At 43.8% G+C, this 17,911-nt stretch overlaps 1 protein-coding gene across 1 annotated transcript in view; it reads left to right on the top strand.

Moving 5' to 3' along the window:
* The window catches only part of ECT2 (epithelial cell transforming 2), a 1,537,379-nt gene that overhangs the window by 551,504 nt on the left and 967,964 nt on the right, over positions 1-17,911 (top strand). Inside the window, exon 8 of the mRNA XM_044070772.1 lies at positions 6,758-6,873. Coding sequence (XP_043926707.1) covers positions 6,758-6,873 — 116 coding nt within the window. The remainder of the gene's footprint in view (positions 1-6,757; positions 6,874-17,911) is intronic.

The raw sequence follows: 17,911 nt of genomic DNA, 5'->3' as shown, positions 1-17,911 counted from the left end.
TTCAAATGTTAGATTTATTTTTGTGTAATTATTTTCCTTTTATTGTAGCGCTTTTTATATTTAGGTTCTGTCATGGGGATTTATTTTTGAATTTGGCATATTTATTTTTGAGGAGAACAGATGTGACTAAGTTATTTAAATGTGCATAGAATTTGGCAGTGAAGAAATCTGCATAAATAGTGGGGTCATCAAGATGGAAGGGGGTTTTGAATTTAGCCATCAGTTTTAGTATTTTAGCCTTTGTGCAATCTCTGCATAATGGAATGGAAGTTACTTCAGTCTTATGGTGAATGCAATTAACTTGTGGTCTGATTTATCAAGGGAGGAAGTTAGAGTTGGTAGGGAGCAAAGCTGCCCCATATTGGTAAGTTCAGATTTTTATCGTCCCTTTTTGATATCCTTTGTTACTAGTTTCAGCTGCTCCATGAAGGATGATTAAAGTTGTATGATGCATTGGATAAGATGCGCTGTCTTAACCTAATGTGATATTGTGGTTTGTACTTGCACATGCTGCTCTGAATATGAAAAAGAGAAAGTTCAGGAGGTAATATAGGAGGTAATTCCAGCATTTAGCTATTCCAGAAAGTGCAGCATAGTGGGTCAATAATTAAAATGTTTACCTCACTGCTCCAAGATCTAGAGTTCAGTCCTGACTTCTAATGTGTGTGTAAGGTTTGTATGTTCTTGTCTCTACATGGGTTTTTCCGTGTCCTTTAGCCCCCCACCCACCCAAAAAATAAATAAATGCACAAGATCCTGAGGCTATGGCTAAAAAAGGGATGAAAAACCATTCAATCAGCTGCTGAAAAAATAAATTAAAGTTAAAATGAGTACATTTATTCACCAGGCAGTTGGACTGGTTCTCAACTCCTTCTTTTTTAACCATGAGTGAATTTATTTTATGTCCGGGTACATTTATTGAATGTTTTATAGTTTGCATATCTTGGCCAGTATGGTTAGGCCTTGCTACAAGAACTTCAGTATGAAAATCTGCATGTTCTTCATTCCACATTGCTGCAGTCCTAACTATTGGGTAGTCCGCTGTCCAGTCGGCCCGAATACCAAAGTATATGGCTGATGTCGGTCAGGGCGCATTAGACTGACGTCAGTACGTCAGGGTACTAATGCGCATGACCGACGTCATATCCTCAGTCTTTTTTGCCGCATGGTCCGATGCAGAAGCAATTTTGCGAGTGCAGGTTGGCGTTCTGAAAGTTTCTGAAGCCAGAGTTTCAGACCGAATCAAAGTTGGCTAAGTACCCCGTTGGGCAATATTTTGGTTTTTTCTTGCCTCAGTATTTAACCGGATGTCAGAAAAAGTGAATAACTGTATTTCTTGTGGGAAACAGATACCGCATAGGGATTACCATACTTTGTGTATACCTTGTTTAGGGCCTGAGCACGACGTTGTTGGATGCCGCTCTTGTGCTAGGTTTAACAAACGCACTATTAAGAGAAGGTTAGACTGTGCCAGGTTAGTGTTTGGGAAGCGTTGTAACTATAAAATGCCGCCGGATGCTCCGGCCGCTTCGGCTAAAACGAAGGACAAAACAGCAAAGCCTAGGTGGAAGAACCGACAGTCCCAGACGTCGGTTCTTTAGAGGGCTCAGTGGAGCCGGAGGTTTTGCCAGGTGTTTCTTTGGAGTCTCAGGGAGAGACTTTACTGTTACAGGATGTTTCCTCTCAGGAAGTAGGCCAGGCTGAGGGGCTTCTCAGGTGGCTGTTCTTCCTCTTCCTAAGGTGGTTAGAGCCTCCCCTTCTGTTTCCAAGGCTTCTTTGAGGGGCAGGCCTAGTTTTGCTTCAGTGGGGGTTTCTCCTAGTGCTTCAGGGTCTTTGCCTAAGAAACATATGCTTAAAATGGCAGAGGATTTGATTACTATGATAAGGGGTTCTATGCCCCCTCCTGATAAGAGGCCTAGGGTGGAACCTGACTTTGAGAGTTTTGAGCAATGCTCGGAGGCTTCTGAGTCTTCGGCTGAAGACTTGCAGGAGTTCCTTCCTTATTCTGATTCTGATGTGGATGATTCTACCCCTTCACCTTCTCCTCCTGAGGATTTTTCATTTTCAGAGACTTTGCATTCCATGAGGGAGCATTTTAAATGGGAAGGTCAAGATTTCTCTGATTCCAGGAAAAGGCTTAGGGAATTCTTGTTTTTACCCCAGCATAGGCCTTTAGCTATACCTCCTGTTTTGAATGTGGTGGAAGATGTTTTTGCAGAGGCTTCCCTGAATCCTGATTCTTTGCCTCCTGCTCCAGTTAAACCGGATAGGTATTATAGGGTGCCTGAAGCTCATAAGTATCTTTTAAGAGTCCTAGGGCAGACCGAAACTGTCTCTCAGGGGCCCAAAGGTGTGAAGGCCTCAGTTGTTAAAAATCCTGTCCCTCCTGATAAAGAGGCAAGGGCTTTGGATAGATGGGGAAAGAAAGTGTATACTTCTTCCACTTTAGCCATGAGGGCGTTGAATTGTCAGTTTCACATGTTGAAATATCAGAATTATCTTCTTTCACAGTTGAAAACTAAGGTGGATGCTTTGGCGGAAGGTATTGAGTGTAAAGAGTTGCAGGATTTAGTTCATGTGTCTGAACAGGTGGGTAAACATTCCCTGCAATGTGGTTTTGATGCTGTGCAGGCCTCCTCCAGGGTGGCTGCCACTGGTTCGGTTCTTCGTAGGCACGCCTGGTTAAGAGATCAGAATTTAGCTGAGCATGTTAAGACACGGATTTTGGATGCTCCTTTGCAGTCTGATGTGTTGTTTGGTTGTAGAAGCAGTTTTGAAGAAAATGGAGGACAAGGCTAAGTCTATGCAAACTGTTAAAGATTTTTTGCAGGTGCAGCCTCCGAAGTTTAGTAGAAATTGGCCTGCTAAGGGATGGACTTATCCTGCTTATGATTCCCAGTCTAGGGGTAGGTCTAGACGTGGTAGGGGCAGAGCTCAGGGTTCTTTAGGCCTAGGACAGGAGTTCCCCTGCTCAGACTTCTGGTGAGGGCAGGGGTCAGTCCTTTCGTCAGCAGACCCAATGACCTGCCTTTTCAGCTGCCAGTTCATTCTCGCCTGGCAGCACCGTTGGGAGGAAGACTGTCTCTTTTCAAAGAAAATTGGGATTTAATTACCCAAGACAGATGGGTTCTGGATATCATTCACCACGGTTACAGGTTTTATTTCCACACCTTGCCTCCTTTCAAAGGCATGCCAGACATTCCTCCTCTACAAAGACAAGAGGCTCACAAGCAAATTCTCTGTTACTCCAAATAGGGGCCATTCAGCCGGTTCCTGTGCCAGAAAGGGGCCTAGGATTTTATTCTCGCCTGTTCCTAGTACCAAAAAAGGGGAACACGTGGAGACCAATTTTGGATTTATCTATCCTCAACACTTATCTGGACATTCCCAAGTTCAAAATGTTGACGTTACAACAGCTTTTACCTCTGCTGGGCAAAGATCACTGGATGGTAACTTTAGATCTCAAGGAGGCTTACCTTCATGTGCCTATAAGACTAAGTTGCAGAAAGTTTCTTCGTTTTCGAGCTGGAAATTCTCATTATCAGTTCTCTGCATTGCCCTTTGGCTTATCTACTGCGCCCAGAGTATTCACAAAGGTTCTGGCTCCAGTGATAGCTTACTTCAGGCTAAAAGGAATTCAAATTTATCCTTACTTGGACGATTGCCTGATTCTGGCTCAAGAAAAGGAAGACCTTCTACAGCATTTGGAATATGTCATAGCAGTGCTAAGATGCCTAGGGTATTCTGTGAACGAAATAAAGTCCAGTCTAGTACCCTCTCAAGACATGTGCTTTCTGGGTGTGAGACTGAATACAGCAGCCCAGATGGCCTTTTAACCCCGGACAAACAAAAGAATCTTTCCAGTTACTTCCATCAACTATCTCTTCAGTCCGGCTGACTGCAAGGACAGTCCTTCAAGCCTTAGGGTTCATGGCATCTTGTATTCTGGTGCTTCCCAATGCCAAACTGCATATGAGGAAGCTACAATGGTATCTCAAAATGTATGGACACAGCACTGCCAGGATTTGGACACTGTCATTCAAATAATACCTTGCATTCAAAAGGAATTTTTGTGGTGGGCTCAGGAATGTCACCTAAACAAGGGACTCTCTGTGACCCGGCCAGAGGCGAGTCAGATTCTAACGACAGATGCCTCAGACATTGCTTGGGGAGCTCATCTAAATGGAAAGTGGATACAAGACAAGTGGCCTGCCAGACTACAGCATCTACATATCAACATGAAGGAGATGTTAGCAGTCCAATTTGCATTAATGGCTTTCAAGGAGTTACTTCTTCCAGGGCAGGTGTTGATTCTAACAGACAACACAACTGTCATGTGGTGGTACATCAACAAACAAGGGGGAACACATTCTTACCCATTGTGCAGGCAAGCAATGATTTTATGGGAGACTGCGCTCAGCTTGCAACTAACTCTACAGGCAAGGTTTCTGCCGGGAGCACAGAACTCCTTAGCAGATGTGTTAAGCAGACAAATCATGGATCCCCACGAGTGGAAACTGGATCTTCATGTATTTCAAAAGTTGACAGTGTCCTGGGGAACTCCAGACATAGATCTGTTCGCTTCTCCACTAAACCACCAGCTGCCAAAGTTTTGCACAAAGAGGTTTCATCACACAGCTTGGAAAGTGGATGCTCTTTCTTTCAGTTGGACAAATCTTCATGTGGTTTCCACCTCTGCCTCTTCTTCCAAAGGTGCTTCTAAAGGTCAGACAAGACAAGCCAAGGATGATTTTAATAGCTCCAGATTGGCCTTGGCAACACTGGTACCCATTACTGAGGAGTCTGGTAAAGAAGCCTCCATGGCCTTTACCCTTGATTCCACACCTGTTGTCTCAGAGAGACGGTCACCTGCTCAATGTCAAGCTTCAATCTCTTCATCTAACAGCCTGGCATATTCTGTTTTGAAAGACAGCAGGTCTCAACTTCCTCAACAAGTTTTAAATGTGATTATGGAAGCCAGGAGACCTAGTACAAGGAAAGTGTACGCAGAAAAATGGAAGAGATTTTTATTTTGGAGTGCAGCAAACAATTTGGAGATTTCAGAGCCAAATCTGAGTGTGGCTCTTCAATATCTTACTGAGTTATTGGACAAAGGTTTGTCTTTCTCTTCCATTAAGATTCATGCTGCAGCAATTTCAGCTCACTATGATTGTGATCCACCTTTGTTTTCGCATCCTTTGTTCAAGCAATTTCTTAGAGGGCAAAGAATATAAGACCCCAGAGCTCCTACTCCTGCTTGGGATCTCAATTTTGTGTTGGAGAAACTTACTCTACAACCTTTTGAGCCCTACTGCTGACTTGAAATACTTGTCATGGAAGACTGCTTTTTTGTTGGCCATTACTTCTGCAAGAAGGGTTTCTGAGTTGCAGGCCCTTATGGCAGTGGAGCCTTTTTTGATTTTTCATAAGGATAGGGTATCTTTACGTACTAATCCTTCCTTTATGCCTAAGGTGGTTTCTAGTGTGGCTTTAAACCAAACTATTCATTTGCCTACTTTTATGCAGATCCCCAAAATAAAGGGGAAAAGATTTTGCACACTTTAGATGTACACAGGCAATTGCGTTATTATTTGAGCAGGACTAAGGATTTTAGGCAGTCTCAGCAGTTGTTTGTTTCTTTTGCTTTGAGTTCTCAGGGCAAGCCTGTGTCAAAACAAACTATTTCTAGATGGATTGGGTGTTGCATTACATTTTGTTATTCCCATCATGGCAAGGAGATTCCAGCTGGGATTAGGCCTCATTCCACTAGGGCTACTGCCACTTCAACAGCATTTCTGAGGGGGGTGGCAACTAAGGATATTTTGGAGGCAGCTACTTGGAGTTCAGTGCATACTTTCTCTAAGCATTATCACCTTCCTCTCTACTCTAAGTCTAGGGCTGGTTTTGCCACAGCTATTTTGCAAGGCATGTTGTCAGTTCCTGCTTTCTTATGATTTGCCAGCCTCCCTTACCTCTGCTTTGGGATTCTACCCAATAGGTAGGACTGCAGCAATGTGGAATGAAGAACATAGTACAGTTTTGTACCTACCATAAATGTAGATGTTCGAGGATCCACATTGCTGCAGTCCAATTTACCCTCCCTCCTTCCCCTCTGTGTTTAGGGGTGGTTGTGTAGGTGGGGTTATATTCTGCTATTTTTGTATATTTTGTATATATATATATATTTTGGTGCAGGTTTGTTGGGAGTTTTTGGTTTTTTGGCCTTATCTTTTTAGGGTCTTCTGACATCTGGGGCAAGAAAAGACTGAGGATATGACGTCGGTCATGCGCATTAGTACCCTGACGTACTGACGTCAGTCTAATGCGCCCTGACCGACGTCAGCCATATACTTTGGTATTCGGGCCGACTGGACAGCGGACTACCCAATAGTTAGGACTGCAGCAATGTGGATCCTCGAACATCTACATTTATGGTAGGTACAAAACTGTACTTTCTTCCTTCTTGAAAGCAATGTGTAAAAGAAGGTTGTCTAATGTCAAGTCCCACATTTTCATAGACAGTGGAACTACCCTTTGCCAAGTTTTAGACTTATGGTCTCTAAAGAGCTTGTCTGTCTTCTCTTTTCTTGTATGAGCTGAATGTGTGAGTAGAGGCTCACAATTAAGATATCTTTGTGTTTTTTGTATTTGATTAAAGCTTTTAATTTTAAGTCTGTATTCATTTCATCAGATTGCATTATAGTCCTGCTTTTTGTAACTTGAGAGATAATAAGAGATGACATGTTCTTTATTTTAGGTGGGCAGCATCTTCCAGTAGGAGATGAAAGGTGTACTCACTTAGTGGTAGAAGAAAAAAATGTGAAAGATCTCCCCTTCGAGCCATCAAAAAAGCTGCATGTAGTGAAGCAGGAGGTGAGTTTTTATTTGTAGTTGTATGAGAAGTAGCAGCTTCCATAGATTTTTTCCCGGTAGCAGAATTACATTGCAGTTGTCACTTTTGGTAACACTTTCTTGCCTTAGATTTTCACTTGTTTATTTCCGAATTCCCATGCAAGTGTCATTGCCCCTGGCACTACTTCCAAAAAAATGTTTTTGGAAGATACTTTTTTCTGTTCCTTTGCACTTTCTGCCAGCTGCACATTTCTTTTGACAGTATTATGTTGCTGATGGGACACTTTTTTTTTTTTTTTTTTGCAAATGTACTGTTTACATCGGGTTTGTTGTGATGGTCCCATGTACTTTTAGCCTTTTTCCCCACCAAGGTGAAAAAGAATGAGATGGGATTAACATTCTGTCAGTGGCCATATTTTATAACATATGCTCCTATCCATTATTAGTTACTCCTCCAGAAGAGTTCTTACAAAGGTGGTGTGAAGTACTTGTGTTTTTGTCTGATAAAGCTGATGTCATACAGCTTGCATAGTGCATTCATGTCTTGGCATCCCTTGGAACCGACTGCACAAGACAGAAGTCTTACTTTTCTTCATTAAAAAAAGTTGGAGGCCTTTGTAGTTTTTCAGTTTGCTATCTTGTCATGGACAAAACGGATAGTCTTATACTCTGCATTGTCAGGCCAACTGATTGCATTCTGTAGTTTATTCATCTTTGGCCTTTCTCAGCAAGTGGTGTAGTTTTATAAAAACTCTCATTTTTGCTTGATGGTGGTCCAGTCTACTTTTCACAATGGTGTTCTTCAGACTGTGGTCTTTCTGGAGGAGACCTTGGATCATGCTCCTAAACGAGCATGCTACGCCACCTTCTCTGCACTTCCTCTATCCTGTCTACTTGTGGCATAGAGCTACTTAAACTTAACAGCTTTTTCATTAAATATATGATTCAGCTTAGATACTCGGTAACTTGAACTTTCTTCTGTTATCTTCAGTTTGATACAATTCTGAATATTTTTTTTTTTTGCACCCGACCTTCCTCAATGGCTCTACTACTGGCAGTCAGTCATCCCATTTGTTCTGTGGGGGATGCGAGCCATGAATTGCCAGGCTATTCATTCTGGAAATCCTGATTGACCCCGTCAGTTCCCCAGCGAAAATATATTGGTAAGGAGAAGGCCAGTTTGTTTTTGGGGCAGTCTGTCCTGTGCTTTGGAGCACCACTCACCCCACCTTGAGTATACCTCTACATTCCAAATTCACTTCAGCTATCTTTGCAGATGCACTATGACAGCATGCATCAACTTAGCAGGCTCAAACTGTACTATGTAACACTTAATACTTCCACTAGTTGTCACCCTTGTGGTGCACCCAGAAAAGTCTCCTTCCCCTTAAGATGGCTGAGTGGGAATTGGCTGTTCACTTCCATCTTTCCTAGACAAGTTCCTACAAGTGCCTGAGCTGCTGTTCAGACTCAGATTGCCTGCAGTATAGTCAGGGCTTCATTCCTTTGTCATAGAACTGACTTGAAAATGCTAGAATCTATAGATGTACACCTTGAGAATGAGTACATGCTTCTGATAATGTCCTAGCATCACTTGCCTGGGATGATGGGTGCATGCAAGTCCTACCTCCTTGTTGCAGTTTTTCTGCTCCCAGAGTTTGGATCCTGATCCATGTTAATCTCACTGGAAAATTCCCCATGTTCAGCTGTTCACATGTCACTTGCTGCTTTGCCAAGTAAAAGATTAAGCTGAAAAGAGTAGTCTGCTGATAAGGAGAGCAAGTAGTGGTAACCCTTCCCAATAGTCACTTTTGGGGCTTGTTCTAGCATTCTGGCACTACCTAGTCTGTGTTTATGTGGAGTACCACTATAACAGGACTGCTTACTCTAAGCAAACTCTTTTGTCTCCCTGCAAAGGTCTCCTTGTTGAATTATGACTTTGAGGGGTACTGTACTTTTTTTTTTTTTTTTTGCAAGATCTTTTTAATCCAACACAGGACCTGAAGAACACCACACATTTTCATACTGCCATAAGACTGGGAGTTTACAGTCCCTTTTACACATCTCAGGATATGGGTGTTGCAGTAAACTAGATGTCACTGGCTGCATAGTCTCCATGTGCTCTTGAATCATCCAGTGGTAGAGACCATGTTAGTTGGTCCTGGTTACTGAACAATATCACCAGCATTTAAGTGGTCCTCAATACCCCAGCTAAGAACACATTGTTAGGAGCAACAACAGATGTTTCAGTGGAAGGGTTGGAGTCAACTTTTCCACAATATAAGGGAAGTGCTTCCCCCTGCCCAAGGGGTCTCTATCTGCCAGTAGTGAAACTAAATTGTAGTCCTGCTTGATTTAATGGTTTTCTGAAGAAGCTACTCTTTTACTTTTTTTGTGGGCCTTGTCTTTTCCCAGATTTTCTCGAAGAATAGTATTTTGGATCTGATGTTATTCATCGCCGTAGGGTTTTGGATCTAAGCCGTCTCACACAGACAGATCCATGTCTCAAGCTCATCCCTGTCCCATAACCTTCCCTGTAACCCTCTGTTCTTGTTTACTGCTATTTAGTACAGAAGCGATCCTTGGCTGGTGCTCTAGATAAGTAGTTTTAAATTTTTGCTGTTTACCTTGTCTGGTTTGGTGAGTTTAAAATTAAGTAGTTGGTTAGCTTCTAGTGTTGTATTTACCTTCCCTTCTCCAGGACAGGAGTTTCATCTACCTCTCCTCCAGGACAGGAGTTTCATCTACCTCTCCTCCGGTTCCATCCTTGCCTCTCTCTACTTTGGCTCATGAGGATTCCCATCCTGTCCAGGGTCAGCCCTGCCACTTGAGCCTTCAGGGGGGTTTCAGCCCACTGAGTCCTCCCCAGATTCCCCCCACTGAGGAGGTACATCATAAGTGAATGTGCAAGAGGAGGCAGTTGGACTCCCCCTTAGAGTCCCTCACTGAGGACACTATCTCGATGAGGGAGACTGGCCCCCACAGATCTCTGCCTGACTGTCTTCTTTGGGGACATCCTTGAAATCTTGAAGTAGAAGGGCAGATGGTCTTCTCAACTTTACAAAAACATGCATCTGGAGCGTTTCTTCCCAGGCCTCCGCTGAAAATTGGCTCATTCTAAGTCTGACTTTCCCGGTTAACAAATGTCCTGGGCGATAGACCATCTTGGGAAGCATATGTATGCCTCAGCTACCTTTGGACTGAGAGCAGTTAATTACTTGGCACACTTAACCCGCCTCCAAAGGGATTTGATACAAGAACTTTCCACTTCCCTTACAGAGTTATTGTTGGTGGAAAACTTAAAAAAGGTATCTCCCAAGCTCTCTACTCTGACATCCCTTGTGAATTCCTCGATGAGGCTAATTTCCAATGCTGCGGAATCTACCTCTCAAGCAGCAGGTACCCAGCATAGCTGTGAGGTGACATGCTTGGTTACATTTATGTGGGCTTGTGGAATCTTTCAAAACGTCCTTTACCAATGCCCCCTTTGGTCCACCCTCTTCAGACCTTCCATGAAGGACACTTTGACCCACGTAGAGCATGAAGGGAAGACTTTGTCTGCAGTTGAAATCAAGCTTTCTGCTCCTCAGAGGTCCTCCTCCAAGACCCAGTGAGGAACTAGGAAGATGTGGATGTTCATGTTTCACTGTTGCAGTCATCACATTTGGGTTATCTGCTTGCAGTAGCCCTCAGTCGGCCTGATTATCAAAGTCTTGGGTCCTGTGTCAGTTGCTGTCTCATCTTCCATGACCTCAGGAGTCTGCCGACGGGCACTTGCAAACTGCTTCTGCTTCGGGCACTGCACGGCAAGAAAGACTTGATGTAATGGCATCTGTTGCATGCTTTATATCCCTGACGTCATGAAAGATGAGACAGCAACCGACGCAGGACCCAAGACTTTGATAATTAGGCCGACTGAGGGTTACTGCAAGCAGATTACCCAAATGTGACGAATGCAACAGTGAATACACTCTAACATCTACATTTATGTAAGTGTACACAACTGTACTTTCCAGAAGTCCATCTCCCTTCCAGGATGCTCCTGATGACTCGTCTTCCAGAGGCGGGGAGAGAAGCTTCAATGGCCGATGCCACCCTGGGGGGGGGGGGGTCTGCAAAATCAAGGCTCCAGGGAACCTTTCTCTGAACAGCCTTCTCAGCACTCCTGAGGCATTGCCGGACTGCTCTTCCCTGGAGGCAGTTGGGGGGGGGGTCGCATTTCCCTTCACCTGTTAGCCTGAACAAGTATTACTTCTGATCAGTGGGTGCTAAACATCATTTTCAGGGGATTTCATTCCCTTTTTGGAACCCCCTCCTATACAAAGTTACCTCCATTACATTCCACTCAGTCCGAGGGAGTTGGCCTCCAAGGTAGCTCAACAACAACTTTGAGAAAGAGCCATCCAAGAGGTCCCAGCAGGCAAAGAGCATCTGCTACTTATTTTTGCTTCTTTTTAGTGCCAGTAAAGATGAGACCTGCGTTCTATTTTGGATCTCAGCAAGGTCAATCTGTCAGTTAATAAGTCCACTTTCCGGATGGTCACTGCTCAGTCCATTCTGCTTCTTTTACTCAAGGACGATTGTATGTGCTCCATGGATCTCCAGGATGCCTACTATCACATCAAGATAGACAGGCAATTCGAGAAGACATCTTCACTTCCAGTTAGGAGCCAATCATTACCAGTTCAGAGCCCTACCATTTGGTCTCACTACAACCCCCCCCCCCCAGGTGTTTATTATATGTATGGCAGTGGTAGCGGCTGCAGGGGTTTCAGGTCTTTCCATACCTCTATGATTGGCTCCTCACTGCACCTTCAAGGCATCGAGTGTTAAAAGCCATCAGTTATGTTCTTCCCCTTTTGAATCAATTTGGGATTACTGTCAGTCTTTCGAAATCCAGTCTGGTCCCTACTCAACAGTTGGAGTTCATGGGAGTTCAGCTAGACTGAGTCTCAGAGATTGTAGCATTGCCTCTACGCAGGGTTCAGTTGATCCGGGAGTAAGTCACACAAATGTTGAACCTGTTGCTTCCCCCAGTCCACTTGACTCTGAGCCCTGGGATCCATGGTGATGGCCAATCAGCTGGTTCCCTAGCAAGTTACCATATTCAGGTTTTACAGTGGACCTAAGCATTCAGTTGTCTGCTCTGTCTCAGCCCATGTCCATAAAGTTGACACCTGCATGCAGATAACACCTTCTTTGGTGGATTCAATCTCAGGATCTTCTCTTAGGCAGGCTCTTTCTATGCCTCCTCCTAAGGCCACGGTGACCACAGATGCCTCCCTCTTTTGTTGGGGTGGGGGGGATTCCAGGGGAGAACTATCCAAGGCACACGGTCCCCTGTAGAGATCAAGTTACATATAAATGTCCTAGAGATGAGAGCAGTTCTTCTAATGTTGCAAGCCTTTCAGGACTGCCTCCCTCAGGGGATGATTGCAATTCAGACAGAGAACATGGCTGTGGTCTGATATGTCAACAAACGGGAGAACACTTTCGTGCCTGTTGTGCAGAGGCACCATGAGAGTGTGGGAATGGGTGATGTCCTCCGTGCTCTTCTTGCAGCACACATTCCCTGGGACTCCCAATGTGTTGGCTGACAAACTCAGCAGATCCATCTTGAGTCCTTGAGAGTGGTCCCTTGATACCCATGGAGAATCGTCCATGATTGGCCTCTGGGTCTCCTTTATGTTTATCCTACTGTCCCTCTAATTCCCAAGGCTTTGCAGAAAGCACAATGCCCGAGGACACCCCTGATCCTCATTGCCCCTTTCTGGCCTTGTCAACTGTAGTTTCCCTTCAACTGGCCTCATCTGAAGTATCCTTTGAGTACTGGATCCTCTTCAGGATCTGATCTCCCATCCTTCGGAGCTCCCTCTTCTAAATCTCTGGACCCCTTCATTTAACCACATGGTTTCTCCACTTCCACTGATCTTGAAATGGTCCAGACTGGCTTCTCCCATTAAGCACATTATTCTAGCCTCCCAGAAACCTTCCACTAGAAAAGTTTATAGTAGTAAGTGGCAAAGGTTTCGTATCTGGGTTAAGAGCAGGAACCTGGACCCCTTTTCTGTTTCTGTTCCAGATATCCTTTTGTTTTCGTCTTCTCTTTTCCAAGCAGGAGCAAGATTCTCAGTTGGTGGCAATTTCAAATTTTCTTTAACAGTGAAGCCTACATTTTCTTCCAGGCTTTGCAAAGCATTCATGAAGGGGGTTTTCCATCTAAGACCACCTATTAAGAATCCATTTCCGTCTTGGGACTTAACCTTAGTACTGCAATCTCTGACTAGGAGTCCTTTTGAACCTGCTATTTCACGCAGTCTCAAATAGTTATAGAAAACTACCTTCTTGCTGGCCATAGCTTTGGCTAGGAGGGTTTCTGATTTGCAAGCTCTTTCCATTTCTCCTCCGTACATGATCTTTCACAAGGACAGTGCGTCTCTTAGGACGAATACCTCTTTCTTGCCCAAGGTTGCTTCCGAATCCAATCTAAACCAATGTATTCAGTTGCCAGTGGTTTCCTAATTATTCAAAGGCGAGTACATTCTGCATACCTTGGACGTACACAGGCAACTTTGTTCCTGTCTACATAGTACCAAAGGATTTCACAAGTCAGATTTGTTCTTTGTGGCCTTTTCCCTGAACAGATGTGGTCTCCCAGTTTCTAAGGTAACTATTTCTAGATGGAGCTCTAACTGCATCTCTTCAGTCTGATGGCGGGCATCTTGAGGTTTTGGGAAGAATCAAGGCCCATTCTACGAGGTCCATGGCCATTTCCTCAGTGTACTTTGCCAGACTTTGACATTTGTGCTGCTGCCACTTGGTGTAATTCTCACACCTTTATATCTCATTACAAGCTGGATTTGATTTCCAGGAGTAGGGCTTCTTTTAGCTCCACAGTGCTCTGGCATGGCCTTCCTTGAGGCCTCCCAGGGTAAATGCTAGCTGGGGACTCTGACCCTACAGTGATGAGTAAATGACATGGATATAATATAAGATCATATGTGTTAGCCTGTGTCATTCATCACTTTTCACTCCCACCATCCTCCTTCCTGGTTGGATCTTCGAATAAGTTGGAGTGTTTTGGGTTCTGGACTCTCTCCTCTCTCTTTCGGAGGAATAGCATTAATGGATATGTTAGCAAACACTGAGGGTTAGAGAGCAGCAGGGAATTATGAGAGAGGGAGGAGCTTGAGCCTTGGGTCGGTTTGTGTGAATGTTGCTGCCTCGGATCTGATGTTTGATCAAAGACCCTATGCTCAGATTTGTGAAATGGGTGTCTTAAGTTTAGAAAGCAAGATAGAAGAGCTTTTCATCATCTTTGCTCCAGTGAATTGCTTAATTCAGTTGTGTGATATCAAGAAGCCTTCCCACTCAGTGTAAAATATTATTGTGATTGGCTAACCTGTCAGATTCCTATGTGCTTACCAGTGCTTATTTGAAGAATTTCTGTATTGCAGACATTTGCTCAGTTACGGCTTGGTCTTCTATTCATGCCTACAGTGAGCAATGTTACATGGGGGATGAAATTTCACAAGTCTAATCACCATTGGTACATTACTTCCAAGAGTCAGCCTTCTGAGCTTTTCCCTGTTTTATTCCCCTCTTTCTTCCACTGTAATGCTTCTGGTCCCACTGTTAGATGCATCACATCCATTGTTATCATACAGGTTTGTCTGTTAGAGGACTATCCTTGTCAGGTCACACATTTTCAGAAAAAAAGTTGAGAGTAAGGGAAATTTTTATGGCAAACATAAGTGCAGAGCATGGCTTTCTAAAAGATGTACAAGGCACATGATTGCAAGTTTTATTTATGAAACTTTAAGCAGATTGTCAAGGGAATACTGCATATACATCAAAGTTTTTTTTGCGGGGGGGGGGGGGTATAGAATACTTTGCTTCACCTGTGCCTGGAGATGAAATGGCTTTCATATGACACCCTGCTATATAGCATCCAAAAATCAATGTACCTCTGATTATAGGGAAGTAACTTGAAGGTAGCGATAGAAATTCATTTGTGCGATCAGTAGCATGTGACCATCTGCCTGCCCGCCAAAGGGTGAATTGCCAGCATATTTGATATTTCCCTCATTCCTGTGTTGGTGCAATCAGAGGCGGTAAATATAGTTAGTGGGAGGGGGGTGTGAGGGGGGGGGGATACTGTACTATGATTTATGCTCTTCTGAATGCTATTCACATTCAGTAGGTTTCACTAATTTGTCATTGCACTTATGTGAGGTGATTACAGATGAGTTGCTTGTTAACGGAGCCAGTTTTACCTTCTTAGCACTTTTTGGAGATTCTCTGAGAAAAGCAGCTGCTGTCCTAAAATTCTGAAAGTTGCTTTTTAAGTACTCTAGTTTTTTAAAGTTACTTTGAAACAGTTGGATTAAAGGGCAACAGAGTTGTGCGCATATTTATTATTTATTTATTTATTTATTTATTTAACATTTGTTGACCGGGAAAGTCCGATTAGGTTCCACAGATCCTGTTTTCAGCGGAGGCCCGGGGAGAAATGCTCCAGACGCATGTCTTTAGAATGTGGGAGGAAACTGGAGTACCTGGAGGAAACCCACGTGAACGCAGGGAGAACATGCAAACTCCACACAGAAGGCACCCCGGCCGAGAATCGAACCAGAGATCCTCTTGCTGTGAGGCGACAGCATTAACAGCTGCACCACTGCGCCACCCTTATTTATTATTTATTGTCTTTGTTTACTGGGAAAGTATGAATGGGTAATACCCATTTTCAGTGGAGGCCCAGGGAGAAAGGCTCGCTTTGCTTACATTGCATTATACTAAGTTCCAGTCAAACACAGAGTAGTTACATTTCTGTTTACATGTATATACAAACAATGGTTATAGTTCTATTTAAATTTATAGGCAAACAGTAGTTGCATTTCTATTTACATTTATACACAAACAGTAATTGCTTGCATTTGCACATATACATTCGAATAATTTACAGAGGTGGAAGTTACTAAAGAGAATGCACTCATGCAGCTTGGTGGATTATACAGGCAGCAGTTATGTATAAAGATTGTTTTGTCATTTCAGTAAGAGGCTGAGAATATTTATGTGAAGTTGTTCTATATCGCTGTTCATTCTTACAGATGGGTTCGGAGCTGATCCTCAGCTCCGAGTCGGCCTCCTACAAAGCTCGAGGTCTTCAGACAGCTCTAGGCCAACTCCCTATCCCATGATGCACCTTGAGTTACTTCAGATCTAGTTTGCCGCTGCAATAGATCGGAGGATGTTATTCGTGTTTCACTGTTGCAGTCATCACATGTAGGTTATCTGCTTGCAGTAGCCTTCAGTTGGCCTGATTGTCAAAGTCTTGGGTCCTGCGTCGGTTGCTGTCTCATCTTCCATGACGTAGTCAGGGGTATAAAGCATGCAACCGATGCCATTGCATCAGTCTCCGTGCGTGTGGTGCCCGAGCAGCAGCAGTTCGCAAGTGCTGGTCGGCCAACTCTGAAATTTTGTTTTCAAGTTTCAGAACCAAGTCTTCAACTAAAGCCAACTACCCGCTAGAAACTTTTCTTGCTCTAAACCGATGGCAGTAAAAGTCAATAATTGTATTTCTTGTGGAAAGCAAATAACTCATAAAGATTTTCATTCATATTGTATTCCTTGCCTAGGCCCTGACCACGACGTACCTCGCTGTCTGTTTTGTGCCTTATTTAAACAACAAATTATTCGTCGTCAGTATATTTAAGCTTCTAAATATTTTGGTACTCTGTTCAATTACCCACATATGGCATCGTAAGCCACCTGGTTACCGACATTCCAAAAAAACGCAAAGGTAAAGACAGAGACAGGCCGCCTAGGTCCAAAGCTGCTGACGACGCTTCTCCTAAGCTAGTAGTCAGTTTACCGGTACTCAGTGAGGTGCTTTTGCAGCCCCTGATACCTGCTACTTTAGATTCAAGAGGCCTCTACTGAGACCCATTCGGAGTCCAGTATGCCAAGAGATGCTTCAACTATGGAACCTGTGGATGTCTGTACCTTGGATGGGTCTTTAGCTACTGTGCAGACACTGGCTTCTGAGGGTGTATTCAGGTCTACTGACTTGCATATTAAACCGACGCCATCTTCAAGGCCTAAAACTCGATCCATGCCTAAAAAACCGTAGCCCAGACCACATGGTCAGGCCTCTATGCCTAAAAAACAAATAAGAATGGCTGAAGACCTTATTCCTTTAATCAGGGGAAGCCAACCATCCCCCTCTGAGACCTAGTACTGAATTTGCTTATGATACTTCTGATCAGGATTCTGAAATTTGTTTCCTCTGACCAGGATTTACCCTTATCTACCTATGCGGATTCTGATGCAGAGGACTCTTGCTTCCCCTCCAGAGGATTTCTGTTTTGGTGAAACCTTGCATACTCTTGGGGAGCATTTTCACTGAGAAAGCCAGGATTACTCTGATTCTAAAAAGAGGCTTAGGGATTTCTTTCTCCTGCCCCAACACAGGTCTTTAGCTATCCCCCCTGTACTGGACTTTGTTGGTGATGTCTTTTCGGAATCTAGCTTGGCCCCTGACTCCTTACCTCCTGCTCCCAGAAAACCAGATGGATATTACAGGGTTCCTGACTCTGAAGTTCCTCTTTAAAAATCCTACTGTGGATCCTGAGACCAGTTCACAGGTGCCAAAGGGGCATTAAGGCTACTACTACCAAAAATCCTACCCCCTCTGATAGAGATTCCATGGTGCTGGATAGATGGGGTAAGAAGGCATTTGTAAGTGATTCAGGTGGGGGCGGGATGAGGACCTCCAGCGAGATTAGTTTATGATCTGATCTCACCAGTGAGGGTATACTTCGGTGTTGAACATTTTGATCCCATGTTCGTGATGATGAGATCAAGTATGTTTCACCTCTTGTGGGGATGGTGACTAGTTGTTCCATGGCATTTGAGTTTATGAACTCCAGGAATCTTTGGGTTAGAGTGTTCGGGCTTGAGTAGTGTTCCCAGTCTATATTAGGGTAGTTGAAGTCACCTAGTATGATGGTGTTTGGAGATACATTTATCCTCCAATGTTTTCAGGAAGGCCATGTGA

This window comes from Protopterus annectens, chromosome 4.part1, assembly GCF_019279795.1.
Source record: "Protopterus annectens isolate FY-2018-M chromosome 4.part1, PAN1.0, whole genome shotgun sequence".
NCBI lineage: Eukaryota > Metazoa > Chordata > Ceratodontiformes > Protopteridae > Protopterus > Protopterus annectens.
This window is presented reverse-complemented; position numbering and strand designations above follow the sequence as displayed.